Here is a 13660-nt window from a genome sequence, read left to right on the forward strand (position 1 = left end):
CGACGAAAAAACAATCATCATTGCCTATTACAGCCTCTTCGTCTACGATGGCCTCGTCTACGATGGCCTCGTCTACGATGGCCTCGTCTACGATGGCCTCGTCTACGATGGCCTCGTCTACGATGGCCTCGTCTACGATGGCCTCGTCTACGATGGCCTCGTCTACGATGGCCTCGTCTACGATGGCCTCGTCTACGATGGCCTCGTCTACGATGGCCTCGTCTACGATGGCCTCGTCTAAGATGGCCTCGTCTACACCGACGTTGTCGACAACTGCCTCATCTTTGACTACTAGTCTGAGACGGCCTGTCTTTGGCGTCGACGATTGCCTCGTCTGCGATGGCCTCTTCTACGATGGCCTCTTCTACGATGGCCTCTTCTACGATGGCCTCTTCTACGATGGCCTCTTCTACGATGGCCTCTTCTACGATGGCCTCTTCTACGATGGCCTTGTCGACGATGGCCTAGTCGACGATGGCGAGAGCGTCTACGACTATGAGGACCTAGTCTAGAATGGCCTGGTCTATGACTGTATAGTCTATGACGGCGATCTCGTCGACTGGCTCGTCGACTAGGGAAAATCCGCCAATTCTGGAATCTCTTATAATGTGGTAGAGAGGGCTGCTCAACGTTTTAAGATATCAATGACCTCTCAAGAACAGGCCTGCTTCTTGTATGACTACAAAGAACCTCTCAAGAAGGCAGTAAGGTCAATACCGATTATCGATTACCTAAAGTCAGAAGGGGTAAGGGTCATGCAGAACCCCTCCTCTGTATCACCAGTGAACCCTCAGTTGGATAAGAAGTATAGGGTGCCAGATACAACACTGGCGTGTTTAACTGGGCATCCTAAGCCGGACTCCGTAGTGACACAGGCGGTCCAGAAGAACTCCAGGAATTCTTCGGCCCCTTTGTCGCTTCCTCCAGATAAGGAGGGAAAAGAGTGGACAACATTGGGAACAGGTTTTCCTCCATGTCGGCAATGACGATAAAGGCCGTGAATGCTCTAGCGCTCTTAGGACGCTATCATGGACAATTGTGGGCACACATAGCCCCATACCTGTCGGAATTGCCAGATTCATCCAAAGAGTGAAGTAAAGAGGATTCTGCTAGATGGTGCAGCATCAGCGACACACTATAGACTGCGCGGTGGATATCGCTATGACAGGGTTCCGCCAGTTGGCTGGAGCAGCAGTCTTGCGGATCCAAGGAGGGCTCTTTCCGTCCTGAGGTGCAAACAAAGTTTTTGGACATAGCACTGCGAGAGCTTTGGGCACTCTTCAGTATAAGAACCACTCCTTTAGTAGAAATGGAGGAAGAGGACGGTCTTCCTACATAGGAAATTATCAATACAAGTCTTCCTGCTCTTCAGGCCAGAGTAGACCGCAATGCCAACAGCGCCAACAACAGCAAAACAAGCAATCCTCTTTTGGGCAGTTGTCCTTTCAAGGAAAGGACAGCGGAAATAACAAATAAACGGCTGCTTCTACGAGAGATCTTGATTATGCTGTAGAAAGGAGCAATAGAGAGAGTACCCCCGCCCCAGAAGGGAAAAGAGTTTTATTCCCGCTTCTTTTTGATCCAGAAAAGACAAGAGGTGGAGACCAATCTTTGACTTCAGGGCCATCAACAAATTCCTAAAGAAGCAGTTGTTTCGCATGGTAATCCAGGAGGCCTTGCAACTACTGGAAGAGCAGGATTTTTTATGGCGTCCCTAGTCCTACAGGACGCTTACTTCCATATCCCAATTCACAGGAATCGCAAGAAGTACTTACGATTTGCAGTAGTGGGCAGACACTTGCAGTTTCGCGTTCTGCCTTTCGGCCTCAAGTCTGCACCGCGCATATTCACGAAATGTCGTTCCCCGGGGGCGGCATATCTCAGACACCAAGTCTTTCAGTATCTGAATGACTGGCTGGTCAAGGCTCCATCCTTAGAAGACGCGTCCAGCTCTTCCAATGCCGGTTTAAGGCTTTCGATTGCTTGGGTCTCACCTTCAATCAGGAAAAATCAGTCCTAAAACCTTCTCAATGCATCAGTTTCCTAAGTGCAACCCTTGACACTTGGTCAGCAAAAGCTTTCCCATCCAGAGAGAGGATGAACGAGCTCCTTGCACTAGCTGCTATAGTAGCCTCGAAGAAAGTCTTGACAGTCCGCCTCTTCAAATCCCTCCTGGGGATGATGTCATTGTGTCTCCTCCTGATTCCTCATTGTCGACTACGAATGAGACCTCTACAGGAGGCGCTCTCGAAGCAGTGGGTCCAATGCACAGGGTCATTAGACGACCACATAAGTGAATCCTCACATGGTCGGAGCCCTGCAATGGGAGATGTCCTCTCAAAACCTGTCTCAAGGCTTGTCATACTCCACAATATAACCCTAAGGGCGGAATATGTCCCATACACGGACAATATGCTCACCAACGCGTCACACGAGTGGGAGCTAGACCAACAAATCATTGGCCACATTTTCTCCAGATAAAGCACGCCGCAAATCGATCTATTTGCGACGAGAATGAACGCCAAATGCCAACATTTCACAAATTGGCAACCCCAGTCAGGGTCTCTAGGGAATGCATCTTCCATCGCTTGGCGCAATGTCTTTGCCTACGCCTTTTCGCCATTCCCGATGCTTCCCAGAGTCCTCAGGAAAATTTTGGTGGAGCCTTGTATTCTAATTTTAATAGCCCCCAACTTGGCCGAGGCAACATTGGTTCACAGAGCTCCACAGTCTATCCCTGGAGCCGCTGGTCCACCTGCAGCAGTATCTATCTCTGCTTACAATGAACAATAATCAAGTTCAACATCCGGATCTGAAGTCTCTCAGGTTAGCCGCCGGGCTCCTGAGTTCAGAGAGTTCCGCAATCTGAATATTCCACAAGACTTTAGACATTCTTGCCAGAGCAAGGGCGGATAGCACGACCAAAACGTATTGCCTGAAATGGAAGCACTTTTGTGTTTGGTGTGCAGATCACGGAATTCGGCCTTTCTCCACATGACCGGAGCAAATATTACCTTATCTATTACATCTGGCACCGTCGGACCTAGCCCACTCCTCCATTAAAGTACACTTAGCAGCAATATCTCGTTATAAAAGAACTTCAACGAGTCCATCGCTCTGGTCAAGCGGGTTGATTAAGAAATTTCTAAAACTATTATATAGATCTTTCCCGCCAGTAAGGATGTTGCCACCTACCTGTCATCTCAATGTGGTTCTTAACCAGCTCATGAAACATCAGTTTGAACCAGTACACAGAGCTGACCTAAAGTATGTCTCGTGGAAAACAGCACTCCTCCTGGCGCTCACATCTGCATGGAGGGTCAGTGAGCTACAGGCAGTTTCAATCCAGGATCCTTTTCTACAGTTTAATAACGACAGAGTAATCCTGAGATCCAATCCTAGGTTTATCTCAAAAGTCCCGTTGGACTTCCACCTAAATGAACCTGTGTTTCTGCGTTCCTTCTTTCCAAACCCAAGCACGGCAGCTGAGAGATCGCTGTTTTCTTTGTAAAACTACAAGCATCGCTTGAGATCCATTGACAAAACGAAAACATTCAGGAAATATATCCAGCTATTCGTAGCTTACAGCAGACCTAGGAAAGGTTTACCGCTTGCAAGGCAGAGCATCTCCCGATGGATTTCTGCAGCCATTGCTTTCTGTCATGATCAAGTTGACAGCCATCGCATTCCAAAGTGAGAGCGCTCTCCATGAGAGCTATGTCCACTTCTATGGTTCTCTTTTCAGGGGTGTTAGTCATTGACATTTATAGGGCAGCAACATGGAAGTCGCCGCATACCTTCACTGGGCACTACTGCCTGGAGACGGAGCTGATGAATGATGCAACAGTGAGACAATCAGTGTTACGCCATCTATTTCAATAAGGTGAGCATTCCTCCGTCCCTCTATCCTACTCTGGTATGCACATTTCGTTAGTAATACTTATTGTGGATGTTTAATGATGGTTCATGCTCGCATGATGTCTTATCTAAGGACTTGTATATGCTGTTCCATCAGAAATGTGCACTCTGCGTTGCTTGCTACTCGGATTCAGGCATGTGAATCTATGAAAGACACCCATAATACTGGATAAGAAATGCGTTACTTACCAGTACCTGCAGTTATCCAGTATTGGTGTCTTTCATAGATTCACATGCAACCCTCCCGCCTCCCCTGGAAGGACTCACCTAACTCTGTGTCACGCCTACTTAGCTTAGTGCGTACGAAAATCTGAGGGACTGAAGCTCCTGCCAGGAAGGTTCTAGAGGGAGGGGATGGCTGATTGGCTCTTCTCTAGAGTTTGGTCCTTTTTACAAAAGGACATGGATGTTACTAAGGTGAGGCCTTTAGGCCTACTATTCTCTATGTATGTCTATAGGTCATTACTTTTCTATGTAGCAGAGACTCCCGTCTCGACGACGGGGAATGATTCAGGCATGTGAATCTATGAAAGACACCAATACTGGATAACTGCAGTTACAGGTAAGTAACGCATTTCTTTCATAGGCCACAAGAAGGCTTCACTGGTATGGTTCTTTGCTGGGATTAAAATCAATAGTCTGAGCATGGTTGTTTAGATGTATTTAAGGACCGGGTGCTGCTTAGTGGTACACACAATTCTTACTTTTTAAATAAAAATTGTTTTTAACATTTTTACCAATTTATAACTAGAATTCTACAATATTTAATATTTACTAGATGCTCAAGACTGTACATGAATACAAAAAATTATTTCAATGCTATGGGTTATAAACAACACGTTTCAACACAAATTACGGATGAGTATCAACTTGTCCTAAAAAATATTTAGGGCCTCATTACGATGGCGGTGGGCTGCCGCTGTCGGTGGGGGCTCCACCGCCATCGGACCCTGCATGACCGCCTTCTGCATTATGATGGTAGATGGATGGAGGGCAAGCAGAGAGACTGACCACCACGCATCTGACAGGCTCAAGGAGCCCATCAGTGCGTCCGAGGGACTGTAAGCGGTGCCTGCTCATGCACAGCCTTAGGGATAACAATGACCCTTTCCGCCAGCCTTTTCATGGCGGTTAACCTGCTATGAAAAGGCGGGTAAGAAGTAACTTGAGGGCCCCCCTAGCCCTTCGATATAGGCCCTTTGGGACACCTTTGGTGCCCCCCCCCCCACCTACATCTCCTTGCACCATGTGGCAGGCATAGTAAAGAGATGTGCAATGTGTTTATTTTGGACTGTAGCGTGTGCTGCAGCCGGCAGCACATCCATTATAAAATATACAGATTGAGACCGCCTTGAAAGCGGTTGCATCCTAATCCCAATAGCGGGACCACCAACAACTAGTTGGGAGGTCCCGTTCCTGACAGGATGGCGATCAGAAGCTCGTCCAACCGCCATCATAATCAGGCCCTTACTGAGTAATCTTTAATAAAAAAAATTCCAAAATTCTCGCACATCAAAATGAAGCATCTCCAACTGTGTTAAATGCATCCTATGGTTACGTGTTTTGACCAATCAATGCAAGCAATATTTGAATTACTTGAAGATTTGTTTAGTAAAAACAAAGTTATTAGTGTTTTACAGTCTCTAATATTGAAAATGTGGTTTTCAACGAAATATCTGTTTTCAATAATGACAGCAAGTTAATAATTTGAGTCACAGTGCCCTGAACCGTTGTAATTTTTCTTTCAGCGGAATTGAATGTAATAGCTCCGATAATTTCAAACTTCTTCTTGGCTTCTTACGCCTTAATTAATTTCTCTGTGTTCCATGCATCGCTTGCCAAGTCCCCAGGTAAGAGGTTTCTGTTCTTTGAGGGTCTTTTGTTTTAGCAAAGTAACGTGAAGTAATAAGTGTAGTGATTTGCGGTTGTATGTAAATATTAACTCATTTTGCCTCGTCGTGACTTATTTACCAACTGCTAAATAAGATCTGGACTGTTAGTTTTAGTTATTGTACCCATGAATAAACTGTAGTGACGTTTCTGTGTGGATGGAGATTTATGATTCATGGCTTTTTTTACTTAGTAACGGCTTGCTGTTTGTATAACTTAGACTATTCGTATTATTCACTAATCACTTGCATATCTGCGTGATTTATTTGCGATCATGATAAAATTGTTGGATAGATGTTTTAGTTCACACAGTAAAGTTTCACACACCCAAGCTTTCTTAAAAGTGCAACAAACCTACTGGACCTTTATCGAAAGTAGTAGTGAATATTTTGCTGTGAATTTCTTTTAAATCCACCACTGACCACACAAACTTTTATATTGATACCTTCTCTTGATGCTGTTCTTTGAGGATACAGCTCTGCTAATGCAGTCCGTTCAGCGAAGGGTCACGACTCCAAACTTTATTGCTGTTGCTTTGGTAGGAGTGTTTTTTCTAGGACAGCCAAGGCCAAACACGCAAAGTTTTCTAATTATTACAAAACAATTCAGCTAACAAAAAGCCTCACCTATTGGCTTTGCCGGTGCTTGTTAATTGTTGGATGCAGTTTTGTTGGAAATGGTAGAGCACCACATTTTCAGACAACTGTAAAGAGTGCACTGGGATTAACGTATCCAAAACAAACCAGCGTGTGCACGTTTCTAGGAATCTTTCCATTTTAACTTGATCACCTTCCTCTTACAGTAACTTGTTCGCAGTCATTTGGATTGAATTTCAGTTACATTTGGCAAACTCTTCTCACCAAGTAAGGCTGATTGCTATTTTTGTGATGTGTTTTTGAAATTGTGCTTTCTTTTTTAGGTTGGCGCCCAGCTTTTAAGTACTACAACATGTGGGTATCTTTAGTTGGAGCTCTACTTTGTTGTGGAGTTATGTTTGTCATCAACTGGTGGGCAGCACTGCTGACTTACGTCATAGTAATCGGATTATACATTTATGTCACCTACAAGAAACCAGGTTCGTTCATTTTACACTTGTGTGCGAACATGAGTGGATATTGATTATGTATTTTGCAACTTTTAAACGATAAGGTGACAGATGGTTGCTGAGTTTATTTAACGCAGACAGGTTATTGTGCCTTTAATATACCCTGAAACAGACCAGTACAGGCAGTGTGGGTGGTAAACCGCAATAACAACAAACTTTTCACCATAAATACCATTACCACGCATACCAAAACAAAGCATCTACCATTACTCCGCAATGCCATTACAATGCATATTGATTTACCACGTATGCTTTTACAACGAATTTCGTTATAAAGGCATATGAATTTTACATTAAAGTATAAGGTAAATGTAGGGTTTAGGGTGGGATTGGCTTTTGTGATTTAGCGGTATACGTTTTTTGCGGTATTTTAAGGTTGAGGGTGGATTTGGGATGCCCTGGGTAATGCGATGTAAAAGTATTTGTTGTGCTGGTAACGCGTTGTAACAGCACTTGCTTTGTTACAAATGCTTTGTGATGGTATGCATGGTGTTTGAACGCGGGATAACCTATATTCTGGGTCGGTACATGAAACCATTGTTTAAATTTGTGAAATTGTTGAGTGTATTTCAGTAGCAAAACTGTTTCCTTGGTCTTATTCTTAGATTTTCTCGCTCTCTGAGGGAGCATACATAACTGCCACCCCTGAAATACATTGTAGCGCGTGAGTTATTAAGCTAATCTAAGACTCTTTAAAATGTTATCTATGAATTTCAAGAGATTAAATGTGAAATCCGAAAACTGTAAAGAGTACGAATGTGACGCATGCAAGACTGGAACCCTTTAGTTAGGATGAATCATTACCCAAGGTCGTTCTTGGGAAAGTACATGTCCAATAGGTGTTGACTTGTTAAATGAAGTATATGTCATTCAGGATGTCTTCCTCTTTTGTACAAGAGATGGTGAATGCCACTGTTTTTTCCTCTAACTCTACACCTTACCTTCTCCTAAATGTTGGAATGTATGTGCATAGACTATTTAACACCATTCAGAGAAATTAGTTGACTGTCATAATTGTTGAGAAAGGAAGAACTCCTAGAAAGAAAACGTGGAAATAAGAATGAGCTTATTATTTAGACTCCTTTTCTACTATCAAACCTATTTATAGGTTCTGGATATTACGGTGTTTATCTTATTTTTTTTTTATTTTTTTTTTTTTATTTTTTTTTTATTAGCGTCATCATTCTAAGTGACCTTTTATTTCTGATTAGCAGGGCATGCATGACCAAATGTTTTGTAACTCGTTACATGAGTGGAGTGCTTTTAGTAAATAGTCCCTTGTTTCTATAGGATTGACAATAGACTGAATTAATGCATTACCTCAGAACCACTGTTTCGTCTGATTTGCTGCTGAGAGCATTTCTCTGACTATGATCTTCAAACCAAGTTTAGATTGCTAATTCTCAACAAATGCTTTGTTTAAACCTTCTCAAGACAACTGTGATGGTAATAAGTCGATATTGTAATTGCATTTATATAGCGCTTACTACTCCTGACTAGGCGTCAAAACGATTTTTCGGCGAGTAGCACGCTACTCCGGGACCCATAGTGTTGTATATGAATTTAGGACCCTAGTGTAATTTTCCCGATTCATGCCCATATATAGGTATGATTCACCCTATCCATATATAGGCATAGAAATCATGACCATATTTAGACTTTGCCTATGCAGTCCAAATAAGGCACAGCTACTTCCACTAGTTCCAAAAATCTACAACGATTTCTTGAAAAAACCCGCCTTCACCAGTCAGGGACTTTCCCTTGCTTGAATATTGATTTATCCAAGAACTCATGGAGTTTTCAAAGAACTAAGCCTTTGACGTTATTATGTCCAACCTTACATCAAACCAGGCACCTTCAAGGTATAAATATGCCCATACTTGCCCAAACAAACACAGTGGTTTGGAGCAGTTCGGCTATCTACTCGCCCGACGTGCCCTGCTACAGCAAGTGCCGAAGGAAGCAGACCCTCCAGCAGACACACTGAGAGAGACCCTGTCTTTTCTCCTGCCGAGAAATCCAGCTCCAGTGTTTCCAAGCTACCCTTGCGGGTTGTTGGGAAATCGAGTCGTGAGAGCTAGCTACCAGACCTCCTTCATTCTAAACCAAGGTACGGAGCGCATTAGACCCTTAGAGAATACTTGGATAGATTATTGGCAAATAATACTGAAACTAAGCTACACCTCACTTACTTCTTCCCTTGTACCAGAACTAGGTTGGGTACACCGGGGTAGGCGTATTTTAGAAGCACCAGTTGAGTACTTTTAGTCTTTATTTATTAATGTATGTATTCTATGTATTTTATGGCTTAGAAACCATATCCTGCTCTTACAGTATTATTTTATAATACTCTTTGTACTGTATGCATTGTACTTTGCTACCAGTATTACGATTGTAGCAGTTCATTTCTTCTGCATGAGAAAGAAGACTGTTCAATAAATACCCTTTTATTGAAAATGCCCGTCTCTCTATTTCTCTGCACCTCTGGTGAAACTAAGCATGCACGATTGACTGAGTGAAATAACTATCTATTGTTTCCACAACTCTAGAGATACATTTCTTATTCTTGGGAAACAAAGTTGTCATGTTTATGCGGTTATCAGAAACTAATCCCTTCTTGTGTATTCAAGAAAGTTTCTAGTGATCTCTGAGCTAGCTGGCACTCACAATTAAGTCTAGTATATTCGATAGAGACCTAGTACACCTCAATCCTACGTCAAATCTATAGGATATATTATTCCAATGCGCAGAGCCTATTGGGAATATAGGAACTACACTACAAGAGGATTAGTGTTGAATTAGTATAGTGAAACATGCAAGTGCATTTTAAGTGGTGGATAGGTTAGTCAGTTATTTGGATTTGGAATGATAGCAGAAGGAGAGAGGAGGACAAAGGTTTGTATTTATATAGCGCTTGTTGACGCACTCTATTCAGGAAGCCTATAAAGGATTAGTGGTGAATTAAAAATGAAGAAAGCATAGCAGAAATATAAAAGGGGAAGAAAGATTTGCATTCATATAACACGTGTTACCCCTGATGGGTGTTGAAGCGCTTTTCTGGCGAGTAGCAACCCACTCCGAAACCCATAAAGGATTAGTGTTGAAAATTAGTATAGTATAAAAATGAAGTAATTTGAGGAGTGGATATGTTGTTCAGTTATTTGGGTAGTATATTAGTACTGTTGAATATGGAATTTGAGAAGTGAACATGTTAGTGTGTTAATTTTGATTGAAAAGGATAGTGGAGAGATAAGAATGAAGAATTATTTAATTTATAAAGATTTGTTTTAGGGAATCGGTTTAGTAAAAAGAGGTGTCAGATGATGCAAGGAGGATTAGAGTAGGAGATTGTCTAGAAAGGGTTATTTTGGCGATCATAGTAGTGGTATGGGGTTTGGGATAAAAGAGTTGATGCAGAGGATGTATTGATATATGTATAGGATGAGAGGGTAGTGCATTGGAAGGAGTAGTAGAAAGAAGTTTGAGATGAGTCAGAAGGTTGGGCTAGAAGATATATTGAGCGAAGGATAGGCTGAGAAATAGGGTAGTGCATTTGAAATTCTAAATTAGAATAAAGTAATAAATATATAGATCCATAAGTACATTGAAAGTATATAGATACATAAAGGAGGTAAGTATATGTAGATTAAAGATCTTGATAGAGGCACAGGATGAGAAATAGGGAGTGCATTGGATATGCTTTTTCAGGAGAAAAGTAAGACACACAGATCCAAATACATGCAAGGTACATAGATGCACAATGAAAGTATGTACATGTAGACCAAAGATTTTTATTTATTATTTTTTCTCTTAACATATTATTTGACATGTTTATACAAAGTAACACACAAAGATAGGTACATATCTATAGTGAAAACAAATGCTTATATACAGAGGGATATGCTGTACATTTCTGTTTGTGTATGGTGTAAGCTCACAACACTTGATGGTTATCTAGTGTATGTGTAAAAGTTATATTCATTTTGAACAATATTGACATTTATTGCAGATGTGAACTGGGGTTCCTCTACTCAAGCATTGACATACCTGAATGCATTACAACACACCATTCGCCTAGCAGGTGTGGAAGACCATGTGAAGAACTTCAGGTAAACACACTATTGCTGAGTGAACTGCTTAGTTTTGGAATAAGTACCTTAATGCTATGGACAGCGTTAGAATGATTTTTATGGTGTCCTATTCGTCTTAATTATAATATTCTACTTTGATGGAACTGTTGTTGCTAGGAATAGGCTTTATTAAAAAGACAAAAATAGAATCGATGGATATGCAACTAGATTATTTCAAATCCAATTGAAAACAAGAAACGGCATTTAGAATCGATGTACACTATCATATCTCACACCAATTAGAAACAAGCATTTGCAGTGCATTCGGTCTCACCTTTGGTACCTTATATGTATTTAGCTATGCAGCACACTAGACTGGGTGCTGAAAATTCTACTGCACTTGAACACGGAGGGAAATTAAGCACTAAACTGCGTGACACTCCAGGTATGGTAACACATGGAGAGAAATATTGCCTTTCAGCGGGAAATGGTGTAGTCTAAAACTCTGTTTTTAATATAAAAGCAGGGCCTTCTGTGGTCATATCACTGAAAATACAAGATTTGAAAAAAAATGTTGTCTACGGGTGCTTGTCGAAGACCATTTCTATGGACTGGAATCTAGAGATTGCTAAAGTGATTCTGGTATTTTAGTGACATCTGCTGATCGTTTTGTATCCAGAAAGTTAAATAGAGGGTGTTGCCAGAAAAATGTAAGAAAATCCCTCAGCAGAGAGCAATTCTGGTATTTGACTGACCTCTGCTGGTCGTTTTCTATCAAGACACTTAAATAGAGGCAGTTGAACCGAAAAAAAGTCCCTAAGTGTAAGCAGACAAGTCCTAGGGGCCACAAGGTACATACACATGTGTGTGTATGTATATGTATTTATATATATATATATATATATATATATATATATATATATATATATACACACACACACACACACACACACACACACAGATGGCGTGCTTAGGCCGCTTAGAACGGCGGGCTCACGACGGGGTTCGCCAGCCCCTCAATGTGCACACACTCCTGGTCACGATCCTTCCCACGGAAAAAACCAGAGTCGGAGCCCAATTGTAGTACAGTGCTTGTCAGTGTTTAATCAGCAGAAGAAAACACCCAACGCGTTTTGAGATCAGCCGATCTCTTGCTCACGGGTGGAGCTTACCAGTACCATCATTCATTTAAAGTAACCTACTTTGTTTTGAAATGCACCACGTGATCATAAACAAAATATTTAGGTTAATGCGTTAAGTTTGTATGGTTTATTGAAATGTATGATTTTCCATTTATGCTGGACAAAGAATTTCTTTACGCCTGTACTGCACCTACTTGTTTATCTCCAATGAAGACTACTTTCCTGTTCTTTTCTCTTTATTACTTTCTCTCTCTCTTTGTTACCACAGAGTATGCTTTCTAACTGTTGTATAGGCTGTTTACTGTGCTCATAATTAATTTCAGGCTATATCATTTAAGTCCCTATACTGTACAACAATTTTTGAAGCTTGGCAATACTGCATCGTTGTAAGCACATGTGGTGGCTGGCCTGTAAAAGTATGTATCCACCTGCTTTGCGCTTTGGGGTGACATTTTCTTTTCTACTAGTTCTATGTAATATTTCCACCTATGATATTTTCAGAGCCCGTTTGATTCCTTTAGAGAAAAATGTTTTTTGTTTCTAGAACAAACTGGATCTGTATTAGTTAGTGATTAGGCATCAGGTGCCTAGACTTTTTTCCATTTTTATTTTTGGCCTTCCCGCATTTTGAGACTCCTATTAAAGTGTAACCCATTTTAATGAACTGTAGTAGCAGACCCTCTTTAATCTCCCTTTATTTTCTTATGTTCTTTGTTTCAGTCCTTGGCAAAATTGCTGAAATATCCTTCTTTATGTCATTTTTTTAACATATTTTCCTGTCTTAAAACCTCAACCTTGTTTCCTCAATTTTGGAAGGGTCAACAAACATTTCACTTCTGAATTGTGTGTCCATTTTTTATTCACAACTTCATTGTGCCTTCTATCTCTGTTTATTCTGGTGTTTTTCAAGCTTCATTCAGCTGCCTGGTTTGTCGAGGTAAAGACTAGTAATGAAACTGTTAGGAAGATGACCCGATCTAGTCTATTTCAGTCCTATTGTTGGAGTAATATTTAAGTACTTGGAGCGGATTTATTTGCTGTCTTCTCCATTTTAGCACCTACCAGCAGACTCCTTCGACCAATCAAATTGTGAACTCCTGGCAGTTACCCTAGATGTCTACCAGTTTTCCCCACAGATCTACAAATGGGCAATAGTAGTACCAGGAGACTAAAGGCTTACTCTTTCTCCAACATTGAAGATACTTTTCTTGCACCCTTCTACTCATGTATGCAAAGAGCGGCACTGGCTTGGTGTTTTGTGAAAAATAAAGGAAACCAAAAGAGCTTGGATTTAGAATCCCCAACCAACTTTCTCGGCAAATTGAAGTGACTGTAACTCGAGCACTTGGGAGTTTCTACTCCCAGGAGGAAGGGATGATGTGTAAGTATTAGTAACAATGTGGGTAGTTTAGGGTATTAGATGAGCAACAGCTCTTTTCAGCCAGTTCCGAGTAGGGTTTCTTGGGAATGGCATAGGAGCCAGGCCTGTTTTTAACAGCAGTGTTGTTGGATTTGTTAGGCGCAAAATATTGTGA

General features: G+C 41.4%; 1 protein-coding gene across 1 annotated transcript in view; it reads left to right on the forward strand.

The window, feature by feature from the left end:
- The window catches only part of SLC12A2 (solute carrier family 12 member 2), a 394678-nt gene that overhangs the window by 218902 nt on the left and 162116 nt on the right, over window positions 1-13660 (forward strand). Inside the window, exons 13-15 of the mRNA XM_086961116.1 lie at window positions 5667-5768; window positions 6728-6883; window positions 10923-11022. Coding sequence (XP_086817242.1) covers window positions 5667-5768; window positions 6728-6883; window positions 10923-11022 — 358 coding nt within the window. The remainder of the gene's footprint in view (window positions 1-5666; window positions 5769-6727; window positions 6884-10922; window positions 11023-13660) is intronic.

The sequence above is a fragment of the Lissotriton vulgaris genome, chromosome 3_1 (assembly GCF_964263255.1).
Source record: "Lissotriton vulgaris chromosome 3_1, aLisVul1.2, whole genome shotgun sequence".
In the NCBI taxonomy this organism is placed as follows: Eukaryota; Metazoa; Chordata; class Amphibia; order Caudata; family Salamandridae; genus Lissotriton; species Lissotriton vulgaris.